The sequence below is a fragment of the Ornithodoros turicata genome, chromosome 8 (genome assembly GCF_037126465.1).
Source record: "Ornithodoros turicata isolate Travis chromosome 8, ASM3712646v1, whole genome shotgun sequence".
NCBI lineage: Eukaryota > Metazoa > Arthropoda > Arachnida > Ixodida > Argasidae > Ornithodoros > Ornithodoros turicata.
In genome coordinates, this window is record NC_088208.1 from 23743384 (window position 1) to 23764399 (window position 21016).

Here is a 21016-nt window from a genome sequence, read left to right on the forward strand (position 1 = left end):
AACGTATGAGTCCGGTATTGGAAACAGTCAAAATGGCAGTTCAGAGCAGTGGCGGATCCTGGGAGGGGGGGGGGGGGGGCGACTACTCCCCCAAAACGTCAGTTTATACATTGGGTTTCGCTCTTTCCCCTCCCCCACTACGGGCTTTGGCAAAGAAACCGCCCCCAAACCGAGGGTCGGTATCCACACCTGGTTCAGGGTCATATTCAGGACCACCTTATCCCTTTTGAATCTGCGCCGTTCGTAAAGAACATCATAGGCGAAAGTGAAAGTCATACAAAAAATGTATTCCCTGAAAAAAAAAAAATGACCAAGAGATCACTGAGGGTTATTGCCGCTGGGAGCGTGGCTGTCACTGCGATAGTTCTCGATCTCCCCAAGCTTCCAAGTTGTCGCTTTTTTCTTGGATGGTCTGTGGTCTATAGCCGGTGCCGAAGCCTGAGAGGGCAGGATGTGGTTCCATTTTCGGCCGTGTTGTTTTTAATGCCGAACAAGAGAATAAGAGCGCAGCAGTTGAGAACGCTGCTTCCCAGCCTTGTGTGTGCGCCTTCGTGTACGTGCATCTTTTGCGTGTCCTCAAGCACGAGGGTTTCTTGCATGAATCTTCACCAGCTAAAGCAGCTATACTCTCAGTTCTCTCAGCCTTCCAGAGGGGCGTCGTGGCCCACAACCCTGAAGTGGCAGGGATCGTATTGAACCTTTCTGTAAGGACGGTCGCTTCTGAGTTATGCGTCTGGGACACAGCGTCCCTCAGCCGCGCTTCTGCTGCTCTTCGCAGCACCGGTGTTTTAATTGTTTTGAATACGGACTTCGATACTTTCGCCACGACACTCGTAATCACCAGGACAGAATCGTCTCCATGTGGTTACATGTAGACAGCACAATGGTCCTCCTGCGTTGAACTATCCGCCTTTTCTGAAAGAGCTGGCGCCACCGCGCGGCTAACTCTCGAAGTAAAATGTTTGTCAATCATGGCGCGAACTAAAACCATGTGCTTGCTGTCTCTGTTGGTCATAATGGGTTAATTGGACATAACCTGAAGCTCATGGAGCGTCCGGGATGCCACACCGTACCTGGAGGGGTACTCTGCTGTCATCATAGGCTGGAACAAGGTTGTTACCGGTGTTCTGTGCAGAAGCAGCGAGCAAGTACTGGGTTCAGTTCTTTGCACGGTAGCCAAACTTCTTCCCCTTGCTGTACTTTGCTTTGCTGCTCTGAAGGAACATGCTACTGCCATCTTTATCACAGAGTTCCGCTCCATAGGTTCACGAAATGTTGCCTCTCACCGCAGAAATGTGAAACCCGATAGTGTGTGGATAAGTAATGGCGGACGACGAATTGTTTTATGGCAGACGACGAGCTACCAAATTGTTTTGCCAAAGTCCCGATACGATACGCCACCGTCCTGCGCATGCTCCGTTAACATTTTATAAAATGGCGGATTGCCAAGCATGACATGGCCGCCGTGCCGGTACGGGTATACACCTTTATAGAAGCTAGTATGTTATTCCGGAGTCATTTCATGTGCAGGCTTATATGCGCGACCTATTATATTGTAGGGCAGATAGGACTCCTTGTGAAATTTGCACAGTGTATGTCTCTGGCTACAGTGAATCTCTGGTGAGCTAGAGTAGCAAAGTCGTTTTTTTATCTGAAAGAGCCACGCTAGGCTAGATTCGTTCCGATGGGCGCAAAAAACGGGGACCTATGACGTATTCCATTTGTGGAGCAGGAGCAAAGCAGGGGCTCCAAGAAGCAATGTATTTTCTGACCCAGAGATTTCCTTTGGGCAAAGCGAGCGGTACACGACATAGAAGAAGCATGCACGCGATAAGTGAGGCCGGTGGACGGCAGAGAAATCATGAGATAGGCTAGAAGAAAAGATGGGAGAGAGAAATGGAGGAGAGCAAATATGTCATAGAGGAAGGAAACACAAGGAGCGGCTATTCACCAAAATCGCCATTGCCTCCTGTCCACCACGTGATCCCCTCTAAAGTTTCGATTTTCCAAGGCTCTGTTTCTCGCGCTGCTCTTCGTATGATTTTGCTTTTTGAAAGTAATTTATTGTGAAAATGTGAGCACCATCGTAGAAACGACGTATGGTAATGTGTTCCAGTCCCGGCTACGGCTCTCGTTGAACTGAAAGCAGCTCTGTCACTGGAACGCGTTTTGTACGTCGGTAAGTTGTTTTAGTCGCCTGTGTGTTCGAGTCATCTTGAACTGTTCATTTGGGACCTGAAACTGTGCCGCAGATTCATTTCATGCCTGATTAATGGTATTTTGAGAACGACATTCTTTACCACTTAATCAAGGAACGTATATACGTTGGAAGTAACCGTTGCCACACGTGATGTTTCCGGTCCCGCGTATTCCTTTTGCGTTCTGCACACTGTGTGGCTGGTATTCTAATAGAACAGTAAATATTCGCACACACAGAAATAAAGTGCAAGCACGCGTTCAACGTAATACAGTACTGCCATCTGAACTGTGACACAACTACAGCTCGCGTCGTCTGCTCTGCTGGCGCCATGCTGTCTGTAGGGTCACGTGAGCGGTCACGTGGTAGACACGAGCATCCCAGAATGCAATGCGATGCCGGCTATACGCTCGTCCCGATAGAAAACTGTCGGAGGGGCCGCTCTTTGTGTTTCCTTCCTCCATGAAATATGTTGTACGGACGCGAGACCCTCTCCCAATATGTCCAAGCCCAGGAGGCGCCATGATCGAGATTTTGGATTCGGCTGGATTCTGCCACCGCCTTTCCACGTGTAAAGACCAAGTGCGTTAGGCGCCATGGGATCCAACCCAACGAAAGTCGTGCTTGCTTTGCTTCCCCTACGGAAGCAAGCACGACTTTCGTTGGATTGGATACCATGGATACCATTGGATACGTCATGGCACAAGGACCCCTGCGCTCCTTGTGCCATGACGTGTGCGCTTGAATTGTGTCTTATTCCGCAGGGAACGAGTGTCGTACGGTTTACACTTTGTGCTGCGACATGAAAAAAGAGCGCACGGAGCTCGTAGGAGACACCGTTCGTGACACGCTAGGCCTAACGTAGCGATCGCACGGCGGCTCCCATGTTGAGATCTCCCCGTCGCTGGCTTGGTTTCTAGTTATTATGAGAGTTATATGGTGGCCGGTGATGCTAGATCTTTTATTTCTTTTTTTTTTTCCTTTTTCCTTGTATGTCGTGCAGGCCGTCATGCGTTTCTTGGGGATAGGACAGATGGCGCGCCCCGCTGCGCATGGCGCAATTCTGGGTCACGCGCTATGTGCAGCGCGTGCGCCACACCTTCGACGAGTGCTAGCATAATTCCATTGACACAGCAAACCCGTACGACATCGCCGGGAGCATGCACTTAAACACCTGCCAGCGCTGGGAAAAATTTGCTCTTCCAAATTCAATCTCCCGCGTGACGCGAGATTAGCGTGCCTCGCGGGACAGCCGTTCATGTCAGCATTTTCGAAATTGATTCCCCAGCTCTGCACGCAGCATGAATTCGTAAGAACACCATTGCACCGGAAACATCACCATCGTAGGGACGACCCACTCGTCTGCGCGCTGGTGATATCAAACACAAGTTTCTGTGCCACTCGCAGATATCGACGTCGGGAATTTCACCGGCAAAGTAGACATCTATCTGGTCTGCCAGGCAGCAACGGTCTCCATCAGTGTCCACTCCGGCGCTGGCATGCAGCTGAGAGCAAACTTCAGCGACGGCATCAATGTCCTCGGCTACACGACGAACGGGGACGTCGTAACGATGACGCTAGACAAAACACTGGAGCGTGGCACGGAGTATGTGCTGAGTATAGAGTACGAGAACCTGTTTGCTCTTCCTGGAGAAGAAGGGTTCTTCACAGACCATGAACCGAGCATTTCCCGGTAAGTGAATGGACGTTTTCCTCTCCAGACAGCACAAGGCGTTGCAAATGTGTTTCATCAATGTTATACCAGAAGGTTGAAGTGTTGCAGCAATGTTTCATGCTCAAATTCATCGTTGTATGTAGCAACATATTTGCTTCAATGTTCATACCAGGCTTCAAGGATTGTGTGAAGCTAACATTGCGATGATGTTATTGAAGCAATGTTGAATATGTTACATTCGGGTAATATGGCGTTCACATTGTTAATGCAATGTTTTGCAAGCAATGGCAATGCTATGTTGCAATTCCATTTCTTCAAAAACGCTTAATACTTAATACGCTTAATATTCCGTGCTTTCACAACCTACAAAATTACAAACTCATTTTGATACTTCGGCGTCACATACAGGGAAACAATAATTTGGGCAATATACAGTGTGAGACAGGCGGATCGCCAGTGAGGTAAATTATTCGGTGGAATTCTGGAGACAGGACAGTGCCACTGCCGGACCAATACAACAATGCAGCGTGAAATATATTCAATCATGAAACGCCACCGCGAAGCGAGGGCCAAGTCGTGGCAGTGGCGCTTGCTCTCATCTCTCAGACGTATACTTGTAAGAGCAGAGAAGCAATGCGTGCCTTCCTTCCCTTCGCTTTTCAGTTTCCCGCACTATTAGTGCCCCTGCCACAAGGGCAGTCTTCCAATGATCATTCAAACCAATGCCTATTTAATAGCAGCGTAGCGCCACCAAGCCTGCATCATGGCAATTTCTCAAAGAGCATTACATCCGATGCTCCCTGACAAGTTGAAACGTTACTCGCTTGGGGGCGCTACGCGCGTGCTCAACGGCCATTGGTTTCAATGATAATTGAAGACTGCCCCTGTGGCAGGGGTATGAGGGTGATTTGCCGGCATGCATGGACGTTCCGAGAAAGGGGGCAAAGGGGAGCCATGGCCCCTTTCTCGAGTTCCAAATCACCTGTGAGATTCAGACTAAGATAACTAAGATTGTCGAGGGGGAGGAGGATAACCAGGACTGCTCGCGCTTTGGTATCATGGTATCATTTGGTCGTCATGGTATAGGTTCAGATGTCCTCAAATAGCTGAATCTTATCTACTGGAATCTTTTCAGAACCTTATCCACTGCATATCAGAGGCTTCAATTACAGTCATTCCAGTGTCGCCCAGTTGCACGCTTTGCCTCCCCCCTTTGGAAGCTCCTTACGGTCCCTCCGTGAAAAAAAAAAAAAGAAGAAAAACTGGAACGCCACGTCTATGACAAGCTTCCCCAAATTGCGTGCGCAACATTTAACCTGCATCTTTCTCGACTCTTTCCTGCAGGGTTACATACGTGACATTTTTCGAACCCACTGGCGCACGGCGTGCTTTTCCTTGCTTCGACGAGCCTGATATCAAGGCGACATTCTGTGTCAGCGTGCTGCATTCGCAGACCTTGCACGCCATCAGCAACATGCCTATAATAGGCTCTCGTCCAAGGTGAGCCTTATGGACGGCAGCTGCGGCCGGAACGCCTTCTTAGTGTAGAATGCATCCTAACGATACGGCCTTGACCAGGGCCTACTGTCAGTATATAGTAGCTCGTGGACTTGACAATGGCGCTAGTGTCACTGGCTGGTTCCGTGACGTCACGTCCCATGGGATTCATGTCTAGGGGGAGCTTACTTGGTGCGCGCTTAGGCCAAGCTTGTGGATGCGTCAGCACGAATACGTGAACGCGCATGTGTCTGTATACGTATGCGTGAGTATGATTCCTAATGACACCGAGGGGATGTAGCGAGCGCATGAGTTATTTTTCATAGTATAGTGCGCGATTTTTATAGTACTGTATAGTGAGAAAGTGCGCGATTCTTTATAGTACAGTATAATAAAGTAGTTTTCACTGCGGAGTTTTCTGCAACGAATAAAATGAGCTCCTGCTCGTGCAGGTGAGCTATAGAGGGCATGCACGAAGCCTCTTTTAAAAAAAAATCACTCTTGAAAAGATTATCGGAGAACCCTCCCCCAGCCCCCGGCAACGTTACTCGTGACGTAAAGTGACGTCAAACGAGCAGAAATAAACAACAACAAAAAAAAGTCATGCACTCTAAAAACTGAACTTCACCGCATAGCACGCTCTGCGCCAACCATTTCCACCATTTCCGAGTTCTCGCTTCTGATTCGAGGAGAGAGGGAGGCATACGCCTTTTTGTGTCACTTACCATGTGTCCAAATTGACACAAAAAGGTGTACGCCCCCTCTCTTCGAATCATAAGCGATGACCCTATCCTTCGTGGCAATGGTTGGCGCAGACTGTGCTATGCGGTGAAGTTCAGTTTTTAGAGCTTGGGGACCTCCCTACGTCACACGAGGATCGTGTCTGCCGTCCGCGGCTGTTTTTCTCCGACGGTTTTTGTAAATTGGATGGCGCAGTTAGAATACACTGCACAGCGAAAACATGTTGCATGGTGGGATCAGAATGCGCCAGGCTTATTGTAGCCATACCGTAATGAAATAACCCGTTTACGAGTGTCATTATTTTTGGATTAATCTTTTGGATGGAACAGGCGTGTTGCACACCTTCGAGGTATCACTGCGCGCTCGCACGATATACAGGATGTTTGAGAGCGACAGAGCTACTTTTCAGCTACTTCACTAAGAAACAGGTGCTACTACTACTAGTTAAGCAGCACCTGTTTCTTACTCAAGTAACAGAAAAGTACCACCTGCTGTTCTTTTATCACTCGCTTTAAATATAATTTCTGGACAGGTTAGAGCAAACAACCTGTACATAGGGTGTCCCAGAAAACGTGTCATTGATTTCGAATAAACACACTACGTCACCTAGAATCATGTGGTCAACGGCATTTGTTCTTACTAGGTTTTTGCCACCTCCTGATGTGCATGTCATGTAAATTTTTGCGAAGTGAACTCTGAAATTTGCCAAGTAAAGGTCGCTTTTTTACCCCATTAATGTGAAGAGCGTGCCGAATTTACTCAAATTCATGATAATTGACAGCGACATTCAGGATATATCCTACCGGGAAAAATAGCCGAACATCATGCTTCTCAGGGCACTTGAGTATAACGCGCGAGGACTTTTTGAGCGCAATCGCTGTCAGTCCGACGGAAGGAGGTTCCAAATCAGGTCAACAGGGTGATAGTAGAAAAAGTGACAGTTCTCGAAATTGGGAAAGCGAAGGTGTGGTCCCAGCCTAAGCCGGACGTGATAAACTGCCTGTGTTATATATTTCTACCATGCCGGTGTGGGCTGGGTTTCCAGCCTCCTTTTGTCGAACTGACAATGATTTCGGTGAAAAATTCGTCGCGCGCTATCCTCCACGAGCTCCGTAGAGCATGATTCTGCGCTATTTATTCCGATACGACAGCTCCTCAATATTTCTGTCAATTGTCATCCATTTGAGTAAATTGGGCACGCTCTTCACATTGGTGGGGTAAAAAAGCGACCATTACTTCGCAAATTTCCGGGTTAACTAAATTTGCGTTACACGACATGCACGTCAGGAGATGGCAACAACCTAGTAAGCACAAATGCCGTTAACCGTAAGATTCTACGTGGCGTAGTTTTTTTTAAATTTAAAATTCAATGACTCGCTTCCTGGGACACCCTGTATAACGTCATGGTGAGGAGGCCACACTCGCGTCTTTCGTGAAACTAAAATTTGCGCGAACAAATTGTCCAACTGTACTGGCGCCTTCTGGTGCAGTGGCGACGGCATGATATTGACCAGTTTCCAGAAGACGCCAGTGATGTCTACCTACCTTGTAGCGTGGGCGGTTACCAACTTCAAGCACATGACAAAAGGCAGGGTAAGTTCCCCTAAGTTGTGCGGCCCTTCTGAACGCTGAGGTTCGCCGACCAGAATAATGCACTCTTTATGGGAAAGAGCGTTTCTGAAGATCTGTTTAAGTCGTGTTTAAGTGCTCTACACTCTAAGAAAGAAGGGTGCGAAAAGGTGATAACTTCTACAGCTACCACCAAGGTCAACATAGCGTCTGATAACTGGTGTAAAAGGGCGGTAAAGGAAATTGTCACGTATAAAAATTGATACGAAATGCGTACGCCACACCTCGCTCACCGAATCAGAAGCGATAACCCCCTTTTCATTCGTGGCGATGCTTGGCGGACAACGTGCTCCGCTGTGAAATTCTGTTCTGAGAGTGACGTATCAGGTCGAACTTTGCAACCTTTTGGGCACAACATATGCGACAACTATTACCTCCTAGAAGGTGTAACTGCTCCACCCCTGTTTCTAAGAGAGTGGATACCGATAGATCATGACGTCGCGAAGGTTCTTACACTTTCCCCTTCCGCGACGCTCAGTAATTAATACGTAGCTAATTGAATTATGAAAGTGGAAACCGCCGTGCATTCAATCCGTATACGAACTGTTGTGGTGGCAACGTATATGCTCCTCAAAAGGACTAATACTACTCCTTTGTTAGAATAAGTAGGAGACCGAATACCGGTAAAAACAAAACATCTAATTTTCCGCAAGACGCATACTAGATGGCTTTTCACAGCAGGATGCATATGTCACTATTGCAGCTCTAAGCAGAATGTGCAAAATAGGCGCAAATTGCGCTGCACACGCTTGTGGCGAAGGATTTTAGGAGACCACTCTATAGGTACATGATGCAGAATGAGCTTCTTGTACAGGGTGCCCACACGTTCTTAGATAATAAACCGTGATGGAAGCCCCTTCTGTAGAAAGACAGGTGCGGTACTTGGCGGCGCGTAAGCTCTTAGAAATGTACTTCACCGCATAGCACGATCGTAGCCAACCATAATCTCGAATGATATCGTTATCGTCGTTTTCGTGACACTTATGCTGTTCATATTGTCACAAAAGAGGCGTACGCCTCACCTTCTCAACAAATCAGGGGGCTTAATCGCTTCATCGTCGTTACGGTCGTTATGAGTTAACGAGCGGCGGGAAATTCAAAAAGGCGGGCGGGAAATTCAAAAAGTTGGCCCCGTGACACATTGCGCGTGACGTATCCCACGCCCTTCACGTATCGCGCGAAGAGCGCCGTGCACGTGTTTTGTCACGTGTCCTCATCGACAAGCGCCCCGCCTCTCGTTAGCTCCTAACACGTGCATGTGATTATGCCCCCAGGGCAGATAACGATATCGTTCGATATGATGGTTGGCTACACTGTTAAAACAGAACTTCACCACATAGCACGCTCCTAGCCAACCATCATTCCGAATGATATCATTATGTGCATTGATTTGATGAAAATGGGAGGAGGCGCCTATCTGGGACAGATTATCTTGTCCCAGATAGGCGCCTCCCCCCTGTTTTGAACATATCATGACACAGAATGATATCATTCGGCATGATGGTTGGCTAGAAGCGTGCTATGTGGTGAAGTTCTGTTTTAACAGTGTAGGAGCGTGCTATACGGTGAAGTTCATTTCTTTTTTCTTTTCCATTCTTAAGGGTGTAGTGTCTAAGCTTTCAACAGCAGGAAGAACTACACTGCTAAATCAGAACTTCACCACATAGCACGCTCCTTGCCAACCACCATACCGAATGATATCATTCTGTATCATGATTCGTTCAAAACAGGGGGAGGAGACTATCTGGGACAAGCATAATGTGTCCCAGATAGGCGCGTCTTCCCATTTTCAGCAAATAAGGACGCAGAACGATATCATTCGGAATGACGGTTGGCTAGGAGCGTGCTATGTGGTTAGGTTCTGTTTTAACAGTGTAGGCAGGCCTAGAGCTCGAGCCCGGCGTGGCCCCGGTAAAGCATTCTTTTTGCGGGCCTGGGCTCGGGTTTAACCACTATAATGCCGTACAATGCCGGGTCCAGGTCGAGCTCGAGCCCTGTGTTAACCCACTGCAACGGTAGACTAGGCTACCCGGGCCGGCCCGATCCGGTTCATCTCACAATAGACCGGGCACTGGCCCAATATTACTTCAGTATTCAAGCAGCATTGCCGACGTCCAGCCAACATTGAGCCAAGATGCCGTGCAGCCTGGGTGGAGACAGATAGAAATATTCCAAGCACCACAACATAGTATTGCCCAATACAGGCTGGAATTTGTCACTACTTGTCCAATATTGGGCCGACGTTAGACCCCTATTGCTTCTTGGAACGAGAGTTCTTGAAAAATCCGCCGCTGACTTTTTCGAAGACCACTATATTGCAACGTTGTTTTATTGCGTAACGTGATGGAAACGCGTCATGCATTGCGTGAGAATAGACCTTTCCCTGTTTTTAAACAAATGACGTCAGAGTGTTTGACAGCGCCACCAATTTGGTAGAGTTGAACTACGCTCCAAGCTGACGGCGAACGAGGTCGCGTCGGAACGCCACGGTCTTGAGAGAATTACGGGACGCGACCTTCGGTCCTACTTTTCTTTCAGTAGGAGGCAGCGAACAAGTCAGGGTTGCGGAGTTGCCACTCGGGAGTTGGAATGATTCCGGAATCATACCAGATTTAGCAGAGCCCGGAATGGAATCTGAATGGAATGGCGGAAACTGTCCTAGGAATGGGAATGGAATGGGAATGGAACGGTCTGGCTGCTCCGGTGGCAGTTTTGGTTTCAACGCGCTGGTTTCTGCCCTCGTACCCTTTGCACCGCACCTGCACACGGTCAAGAGTGAAATAACCTTGTCTTTGTGCTTTTTCCGTGCTTGGTAATGTCAATCTCCTCTAGCACTGCTGGACTTGCCAGTATGGTTACCGGTCCTCCTCATTTATTGAGGGAATTAACGGAATGGGAATTGGGTTGCCAAGCCATTCCAGGAGGTGGGAACTGACCATACCTTTTCATTCCGAGGAATTGAAAGCAATGGAATTACCCATTCCTCGGAATGGAATTGGAACGGAATGGGAGACCCCATACCGCAACCCTGGAACAAGTGCCCATTCGTGGAACCCAGACATCCCCTTCCGATTTCAATCTGTATACCAACGTCATGATGACGTTTCTCGGGTAGAGATATATTGTATCGAAAACTATAAAGACCTCGAGACCGGGAGACATTTTGCTTTGCCTTCCATGATGTTATCTGGGCGCAGGTGTCTGTGTGGGCCGAGATGCACACGGAAGATCACAGAATGAGTGAAGCCTTGGAGCTCGGCTTGAAGTCGCTCAAATACTGCGAGGATTTCTTTGGAATCCCATACGACCTCCCACACTTAAGTGAGTGCACACAACAACAGTGAGGCATAATATGCGCTTTTAAATTTAAATTTGATAACGCTCGAAATAAGCTATTTGATATTATCGCAACTGAGCTGTTTGTCCCGGCATAATAACCATCATCAATTACATTTTGTGGGCGCTCCCTGTCAAGAACGACATCCGTGAAATTCTTGGGGGTTATCTTGGATGAACATTTATCGTGGACTAACCATATCCAGTTTGTGCGTTCCAACGTCACCAGCGGGCTCTATGCTGTTTCAAGAATGCGATACCTGGTCCCCGTCACTTGTCTCCCAACGATTTTCCATGCTCTAGAGCAATCGCATATTTCTTATGCCCTGAAAGTTTATGGGTTCACTTATTCATCCAGCCTGCTTCCTCTACTCCACGCTCAAAAGAGAGCAATGCGCATAATCATGTTCGCACATCCCCGCGATAGTATCTCATTTGCATTCCAGTGTCTGCAGATCCAGAGCATATACAATTTACTGAAATATAAGGCTGCCATCCTAATCTACATAGTATGATACGGCATGATCTCAGATAATCGTATCTCAATCACACATATTCAAAAACCTTATGCGAACCTGGTATGCTACGGGTACCTCAACCTCGAACGAATTATGGGATTCATTCAATGAGTTACTTCGGATCCAATGTCTGGAATTCATTGCCGTCTATATACGGTTCCTAACATCTTTCCCCCATTTTAAGTATCAGTTACGCAGTTTCTTACACTCCCAGCATAATACCCCATCATCACTGTAGATGTAACCATGTGGTGAATTATATATGATAACATATGATGTTTATGGACAACTGTATAAGGCTGCTGTGCTCGCAAGGCTGCTCAATAACTTACCAGTCTGTTTATTGTCAGGTATCTCCCCGTGTGTTCTTGAGTAACTTATCAGTGTATTAGTTGTCGGGTAACTCCCCATGTACTGTTATATCGATTTAACAATATCTTAATCACAACTAAACCGTATCTTTTACCTGTTAATTCTTGAACTGTGCTGGGACTGTACTACAGGGCTTGCCCTCACAGTCTCGCTTTCTGTATATTTTGCAACATTGACTAAATAAAGATTACGATTACGATTACATCGCCAGTAGCAGCAGCCATTTTTATTTTGTATTTTCACTCTGCGAAAGATTAGTAAAGATTGGTAACTCCGATACGGTGTAGTTACGCTCTGAGGATTCCTACACCTGTTTCCTGTAGCAGCCCTATAATGCTTGCATCACTTCAAAAGCAAAACTGCTGCTGGAAACAACGGTTGAACTGCGTATTCAGCACGTGCACAAATTTCTCAATCAGGACGGCGTCAGGAAAAACGGTTTTGTTCTCGTTCAACAAATAAACATTATAAAATGTAATAATTGGTAGTGTTAGTAGTAGTAATAATGTAGAACTGTATTAGAAACCACGCAAACTCCTCTTGGAGAGAGACGTTGACCTATATGAGAGTATAATCACGGTGGTAATGACGCGTATTTTGCTGCAGGCATGGTTGGAATTTCCGCCTTTTCGTTAGGTGGTATGGAAAACTGGGGCATGATCGTATATAAGGATACCTTGCTGTTGGGGGACGTGGACACAGAGCAGGGGCCTAACTCAGTGGTCATTTTGCACGAAACATTTCATCAGGTGAGTGAAACACGGTAATACCCCATATCACAGCAACCGTTACGTGCAGGGCAATGGAAGTACCAACCAGGGCAGCTCTCTCTCACTGCGACATGCTTCAGGCACACGCGCGCGTGCACACACACGAACATTCAGTGTTAGCATTGACTAAGCATAACTAGGACTAGAGTGCCCAGAGCCGCATATTAAAAAGGACTTATATTAAAAGGGAGTCTTGCCATTAATGTGCCATGCTTATACCTCAAGGTCCACCCGCTTTTTTCAGCTGGACGTCGTCAAATATGGGGCACTATCTGTAGACCTGTTCTCACCATATACCCCCCTATCCAGCACGGGCAGCGCCACTTTGTGTGTGGCAAGTGGATTCAAATGAATACATCTCGCGACCTGCAAAACTAGTGGATTTTTGGTGCAAATTTGATGAACGCCACCTAGGCTGCGCAAGGCACGTCGGGAATTGTCGTCTGCTTCCGTCGTTATACAGCTGCAGGCGGAACCACCTGCTGGTGCACATCCTGTCGTCGGTACGACTTTTTAAATTTATCTACATGAATAGTTGGATAAACAAGGCAGGAATGATGATACCCATCAAATCCAGTAATTGAATTCCAAATTGTACAGCACAGTGCCATTTTCGTTGATTTCGCTGTTGATGGAAGTATTCACTAAGCCTAGCACCGGCGACAAAACTTATTTTTGGTTAAATATCGATACTGGAGCCTCATTCAGCTGAAACTGATCTTCGAGATACGTATGAGGATGTAAATCTGCAGCGTGGTATCAGAGTAACCCGCCAAAATTTTAGTCACGAAATCTGCGCTTCACGGTGTTTGTTTTCGTCGTCATTTTTAGTGGCAGTCATGCGTCAACGCGACCCCCGTGGTAAAAAGCAAATCAATCGGAGGCCCGGAACTGTGATTGATAGGTCGAGCCTCCTTTTGGGACTCCTCCCAATGGCCAGACTCCATTTTAATATACGGCTCTGAGAGTGCCTCAGTACTATCTCCCTATACATAGGGTGAAGGCAACAGTGTCGTCTGCGACGAATTTCCACCATCTTGATGCCCACGCACAGCGTTCGCAGAAGTGGGTAAATTCCGTACACATCATTCTTGCATGGCAAGCGTGGGCGTAAACATGGCGGCATCGCTTCTACAAAGGGTGACCGCACTCTGTTAAGCGGCAGCAGTAAACGGAAGCGCCGACACGTCGGAGTGAACAGCATGTACCCGAGTGCAGGTGCAGGCCCTTACTGCTGCTGTCGTTATCGTCTGTCCAACACGCCCCCTCCGCAACCACCTACTTGAAGTTCCGCATCTTTTCTTATCGGAAGCAATGAAGTAGTTCTAAGGGTGCGCTTTCCTCTCCGCTGCTGGTTTGCTTTCACCCATCTTGCGTCTTCTAGGTGGAGACTGGTCTGGAGCATAGCGACCACCTTGCACATCTTTTCCGCCAGGACCTATCACGTTGACAGCTGTGTCCCCCTTGTCACCAGGAACGCTGTCAAAATCTGACCACCTCCCATTCACCTACGCTGCGTTTCACCTTTGAAGTGTTGCCTCTGGTGATGGCCTGCTGATGAAGAAACATATCCTCGCGTGTGCATTATCCGGTGGCCAAATTCATAACCGTTCTTCAGCTGTTCTTCAGCCGTACCTGGCGATCCCGAGCACACTCTTGGTTAGCAGACGTTTTGCATTAGCTGGTTTGCTAATGCCATATGATTCCTGTAGCCCATGCTGACTGGAGGCTCGCGTGATTTGTTCCCCCACGGCATTGCTGATCACAAGCCGGTATAGTGATAATCTTCTAGGCAACCTACTCGCTGTGAGTAATTCTGCTGCGCAAGATATGCACTAGCTATTGACCACGGCAGCCTCCTCTACCTTCTCCAAGAAACTTTAAGTAAAAAAACAAAAAATCCGGTCGTTGCACATGGGACTCATTGTGCCTGAGTCTGTATACTACGCAGTCTTTCTAGAAGTAGCCCCTAGTAGGAAAGCAGCGTCAGGATCCCCAGGTGCTGGCAGGGAGTACTATGAAGAAAACGACGAGTCACCTGACACAGCAACTCTCGCCCTTCGCCTAGTGGACTGCCTAGTGGGAGACACTTTCCCGTTTCTCCGTGCGGGACAGTCCCTCTTGGCATGACCCAACTTGCAATAACAGCACTCCTTGCAAGCACTTGTAGCCTTCTAAACACCACGCGCCTAGATTCGCAGCGCCATCACAGGATTAGGTGTTCCTACCCAATGTATCCTGCTTTCTTTTGTGCTCATCTGCGAACTTGCCTTTAACGTATTCGAGCCTTAGTTCTTCATCCGGTCCGGCGCGGTTTCGTCGATAATTCTTTACTACGGTACACTTGCTACTGCATTAAACTCCTACCTAGTGAACCTGCATACTGCGAATATGTATGGATATAGGGTAAACCTGCGGCCCAAGTCTGTTGAAATCCCAACCATGACATAGTGGTCCGGCTGACATCGGTCTAAAGAGGTTCTATACTGCATAACCCGATACCACTCGAATATATTTAAGTAGCATTTGAAAAGGACTCCCAATAACGTTTTTTTTCTTTCCGCAGTGGTCGGGAAACCGCATGACCAATACCTGGTGGAACGATATATGGGTACAGGAGGGGCCCGTTTACTACCTCAGCCAGATGGGCGCAGGGGAGCTGGAACCCGACAAAGGCCACGTAAGCGAATGTACACTATGTACACAGGGTCGGCAATAATGGTTCTCATATTTTGTACTCCAATACAAACGCGAAATAGAGCGAAGCCTCAATATATCGAAAAATTAACTATATAATGAATTTTAATAATAACGATTTAATAATTAGTTGTAACGAAAGTCTCATTATAACGAAGGGAAGAAGAGCGGGGGAAATTCGATATAAACGGTAGTTCGTTGTAACCAGTAGTACCACAAAAACAGTAATAATAGGTGCCAGCGAGCTGGAAGTGCCATATGGGCTTCCGCCAGCTCACCATTTTTCACTGCAAGCGGAATGGGCTGACAGCACTGTTCAAATAATCCTGTGCGAAACACATGTATTTCGGCCTCCGTAAGACTTCGAATGAACCGGATTTGCTATAACGAGGACTTAGTGTGCTTGCAGAAAATCCGTATTATAACAACAAACTTTTGAGATATTTTGAGTACCTGATACTAATAATTCTGTGTAATAATACGCGAGTAATGCTAGCAACACATAGATACTTGACACGCGGGTCCTCACAAAAACGAAAGAGAGAAAAACGAAGAAATATGCACAATGCGTTGCACATTGTATTTTAGGCGAATAGTATAAGTGCCTTGTTTGTAACCATACGTTTGTTGAACATGGGCTTCGGAGAATTTCGATAAAGTGCAGCGATGACACTCACCAGGTAGGGATGAGAATATCTTAGTAAGTATGTACGAGTATATTAATAAGTAATGTATCAGGATTCATGTAATACCTCAATTTTATTAACCATTATTACAGCGCTCCCCTGCACAATACAGCGACCTTGCTTACAAAGGCTACATGCAGGTAACGGATTTTTTGCACGGGAGCTTCTCCTTCTATGACTTCGGCTTTAGTAGGCCACCACTATTTCCTACGACGAGCTCCAAGATAGATGCTGTCAACGCAGATCTATTCATGGCTGTGCTGTTCTCAGTATATAGTAGGGTATGCATGTCACATCGACAAACGTCCAATACTCTCACGTTAGACTAGCAGAGTTCAATTTTTGGACTGAGCGACGCAGGAAATGCCAGCGGTTGCCTTGCAACCGTGTTTCTTGTCTTGTCTTCACGTAGTCGACTGTAAACAATTTCCTCTACTGTATCGTCGCAAAAGTGCGCACGATAATTCGAAAAACCGCGTGTCCGTCACACACAGACGCTGACAGATGGTCCTACTGAAATGGCAATAGTACGGACCCCGATTGCTTTGGGCATCGCGCTGTCGATAAGACGGTCTCAGTATACGTGAAGATAATTTGCTTTGTTGCATCCAATCGATTGCTGAACTAAGGAAGGTTAACGAAGCACATTCACTCACACGTTCTTCACTCCTCCTTTGCAGTCACACTACTTGATTCGCACAATACATCTTCTGTTGGGGGACGTCGACTTCAAAGCCGCTCTTTCGGTGAGTATATACACGTGAAAAAAAAAAAAAAAAAGGAAATCATGCTGGCCACCTCCACTGTATGCCGGGTGATGTAAAGCTGAGTGTGAAAGCATGTGAAAAATGTGTTTCAGTATCCTTGCGTGCTTAAGGCAAGGCGGCGGGCCACGCTCGTACGAACTTTGTGGGGATTCCTCAGCAGCTTCGGTACACAGATGCGATTTTCGGGGATGCAAACCGCCCGCAAAGTCGTACTTTTGGGGGAGAGTTTGCGAGAGAGAGAGAGAGAGAGAGAGAGAGGCTCCGCTTTTAAGTCAATTATCGATGATACGTCGCCCAGGCGAAATATGTAATTGATCCCCTCCCCTCCTTCTCGTTATTCAGGCCACCGTGATCAAGTACGACAGAAGAAACCTGGACGGCTACGAATTTCTCCGGTCAATGACCGAGGTATGTCAAGTGTCGTAGCGTATCTCTCTATACCGTAATTCTGCGCTCGACAGTTTCAAACGATTGAACCGAAAGTGGACATCTACGCCCACATGCTTTCCTGGTTTGAAAGCGACAGCATTCCCGAACTGCATTTCTACAGGAACTACAACAACCGTACCGTCACGGCCATACAACATCCACTCAACATTGCAAGGTACCAGCGCTACCGGAACATACTATTCCATGACTATTCTATAACTATGCTAACTACACGTTGCGAGCGGATCGAGAACACGATTTCGACAAGTATTTGTGAAGATTCGCTTTTTGTGCACGAGGTCATCGTTGTTCTCTGGATAAATCGGCCATGGACCGTCCCTCCTGATCGCTTAACACTCTGCATCCTGATTACAGGGACCTGTACCACATTCCCATCATCTATAGCGACAATAAGCGGGGCCAGGACTTGATGCATCCAATACGTGCCAACGTTAGTCACTGGATGGCAGTGGAGCAAGGTCTGTATATAGAGACTCTGCAACACCCACGAAAACCGTTTCTGTCGCTATCCTTCCGGGATGCTTCCGGGACGCCTACAGCCATGATAGGTTCCTGTGCTTGTAGCAGTACGCAGCTTGCAGCAGTAAAGAGTCGAAATGAAATTCTTCAATTGTTTGCTCTTCCGACATTCCTTTGTAGCGACCCGATCGCCATCGGCATTAACCCCTTTGCGGTCACGTGACTGACAGCGCGATTAAAGCGTGATCGTTCATTTTTGGGCTTCCATGTTTTGTCAAGATTATTTGGTTAGCAATTTGCTCAACCTTCTTTTGAGCTATGTGCCTCACGACATACGGCTCACGTCAAAGTTAACTTAAGCCAAGTCAAGCCACGCCACGCGAAGCCGTTAAGCAGTTCTACCAAGCACCACCAGGGTCCGCAGGCCGGAATGACGTTCAAATTAACCATGGTACGAGCTGTACCTCGGTGTCCCGCCATTACGAGAACAGGGAGAGCCCAGCGCGGGGAGGGTAAAGCTAATCCGTTTCAAACTGGCATCCCGTGCCAGGCGGTGCATCAAATGTCAGTTAACCAAAATGGTCTTTGAAAGGTCTCCCCTGTCACGCGAGCCCCACCTTTGGCTCCACTTTAGCGTGTAGCATGACAGTGGTAGTAAGCAGGAAAGAGCACGTGCAAAACTGCATGAGAGTCCGCGTAGTAATGCTTTGCGTAGCACACAGACGTGCGACTTCGGGGGGATATTTCTCTTCACCGACAAAGACAGACCACGCTATCTCTTGCATTTGCAGAATATTACACCGACCCCTATGACCACCAGACTGCCTTGATCCTAAATCCCGGCATGACTGGTTATTACCTCGTCAACTACGACGAGCGCAACTGGGCGCTCATTGGTCAGTTCGTCGCCAATAACCCGAACGTGAGAGAAAACAATGTGTAGTAACAACTCCAGCTTACAGCCCTGTCTGCAGGTGATGGATGCGGCCTTGGTAAAACAGCTTTTCATCAGCAGTGGCTATTTTTACAAGTAAGCATCCTCAAAGCTGTCGACTTGTAGCTTGACTTTCTTGAAAATGCAAGCAGCAATGTTGGCACAGTATTTGTCCAATACTGCCAATGCCGGACCAATATTGTTCCAGTGTTGTGCTGCTTGGGAGTGTTCTTGTACTGGCCCCGCACATACGCGTAGAAATAAAGGAAATATTTTGTTAACAAACGGCGATCAGAGGCAGAAATTTATCCGTACTCCACTACAACGCTATAACACCCACCCGAATGATTAGTTCCACCTCCCAGCTATTCTTAACCTGTGCTCCCCCAAGAACGGGCCCCTCTTATTTCCGCTTCAGACACTGCCTACGTCAATGATGCCTACAACTGTTACAAAGTAGCTATAGCTACATGACACACCCACTGTTTTGCAACCCCACCCACGTTCTCGCGATTCTATACAAACCATTGTTTCTCAGGACATCGGCAAGTTTCTGTGCAGCGTGAGCTATCGCATATGCGTACGTAAGGTATAGCCTTGGTGGTTCTGCGCATGCGCAGAGTATAGGGAGAGCGCTTTGCGCATTGCGCGGAGTCAGCACACTATCCGTTACGGCGACAACGTACAATATGCTCTCTAGTGAAACGCAGAGAAGACTGAACACAAGCGAGGAACGCGACAGGGCCTGCGCTGTCCTTATTATTATTTTTTTTATTCTGTGTTAGCTCCACGAAGCAACGCTGGCTATGAGCGGTGCACAGATGTGGACAGATGGAAAGAGGACAGCAGGAAGGAGCGTGGTACAGGGGGGTTAGTATGAGTCCTGGGCAGACTTCAGGGGGAACTGTGCCAACATTAGTCTGGAAAGTGTTCGGAAGACCCAAGGAAAACCTCAGACAGAGCAGCTGGTTGTAGGATTCGAAGCCACCACCTCCCAGTCTTCAGCATGACCTTGGAGCTTGACCAACGAGCGGAAAGCGCCTGAAACCCACTCGTCCATGCCGCTGGTGTTCCTCGCTTGTGCATTGTCTTCCCTGCACCTAACCACCCTGAAGCTCGAGAAGAGAACTTGAATTAGAAACTTGAAGCTCTTGAATATACGCTCTCGAATAGATCGCACCTTCCTCAACTTACAGCAATAAGCAGATAAGCATTGCAAGTCATCTCTGGATTTGGGACTGCTTGAAGAACGTGGCTGATCCTTCCTACTGGATCCTGCTTTACGACAAGATGTCGTCCCGAGATAAATATTTGGTTGGACTGGTCAATGACGACAGATACAGGGTACGGCTTTTAACCATTTCTGAGCGCTATCCTTGCTCGGCAGCACGCGTCTACAGCTTTTCGAGGACGTTCGTGCAGAAACAGACAACAGATAATGCGAACGCTATAACTGATGCCCGTTAGTGCTTGCGAATAAAAAAGAAAAAGAAAACGGAACCTTCAGGTTCAAAAGTTCTGCACTAGGGTACTATATATATGACCACTCGGCTCAACGATGGACAAAACACCTCATAGTTGTACCTAAAGTGCAGTACTCGGTACCTGACGTCCTTGGAAGCAGAGAACAAAGTACCAAAACCAACCCAAGTAAAGAGTACTTCAAAGTGCTCGCCAAGTGCACTGAAATTTTAATTGTTATTGCATAACGTTTCGCGGCAGGCGTTTCAGTTACAAAAAGTGAGAAAGCAATCGCAGTCTCGAGCGAGCAGTCGCAGTAGCGAGCATTTCTGAGCAGTGCCAGTTATGAAGCCCTGTCGCTTACCCGTGAAGGTGAACAGAACTAACTGCCATAATTTGCATAATTTGCACACAGACAATCTGTTATGATAATGCAACGTATTATCACATCAGGTTTTATCTGCAAAACGTGCTGTGTTCTGGTGCTAGTTTCTGGGTATAATATATAAGAAGGCATAATTTTAGGGGGTGGGGTGGAAGACGCCAGTCAAGAGAGGACAGTTCCGATTCGGTACTTGATGAGACGGCATTCGAAAAGAGTACTGCAGTACCAAGTGTACAGTTTGAAAGTAAAGTAGAGACCGTACGCATGGTTCGGCTCAACAATCTGTGGTACCTTACTTTTGTCTTGCAGTTGCGCCTTCTAGAAATCGCTGAGAAAGTAGCCACAACAGTGTCGTACACGTCGTCACACTTTGCGTACCAACAACAGGCGTAAGACAGGGCAGCGTCGTGAATAAACTGTCCCTCTAATGTATTCGAATTTG

General features: G+C 47.4%; 1 protein-coding gene across 3 annotated transcripts in view; it reads left to right on the plus strand.

Moving 5' to 3' along the window:
* LOC135366733 (aminopeptidase N-like) overlaps window positions 1-21016 on the plus strand; it is a 28888-nt gene that overhangs the window by 1612 nt on the left and 6260 nt on the right. The window contains exons 3-17 of one of the 3 annotated variants that reach the window (XM_064599587.1): window positions 3605-3890; window positions 5217-5372; window positions 7601-7703; window positions 10937-11060; window positions 12572-12714; window positions 15302-15415; window positions 16259-16399; window positions 16799-16864; window positions 17228-17293; window positions 17347-17489; window positions 17690-17793; window positions 18586-18716; window positions 18769-18824; window positions 19925-20072; window positions 20884-20963. In XM_064599587.1, the coding sequence (XP_064455657.1) occupies window positions 3605-3890; window positions 5217-5372; window positions 7601-7703; window positions 10937-11060; window positions 12572-12714; window positions 15302-15415; window positions 16259-16399; window positions 16799-16864; window positions 17228-17293; window positions 17347-17489; window positions 17690-17793; window positions 18586-18716; window positions 18769-18824; window positions 19925-20072; window positions 20884-20963 (1861 nt within the window). Of the gene's footprint in view, window positions 1-3604; window positions 3891-5007; window positions 5373-7600; window positions 7704-10936; window positions 11061-12571; window positions 12715-15301; window positions 15416-16258; window positions 16400-16798; window positions 16865-17227; window positions 17294-17346; window positions 17490-17689; window positions 17794-18585; window positions 18717-18768; window positions 18825-19924; window positions 20073-20883; window positions 20964-21016 lie in introns of those variants that run through there. The other 2 variants (XM_064599589.1, XM_064599588.1) reach the window with 2 other exon arrangements.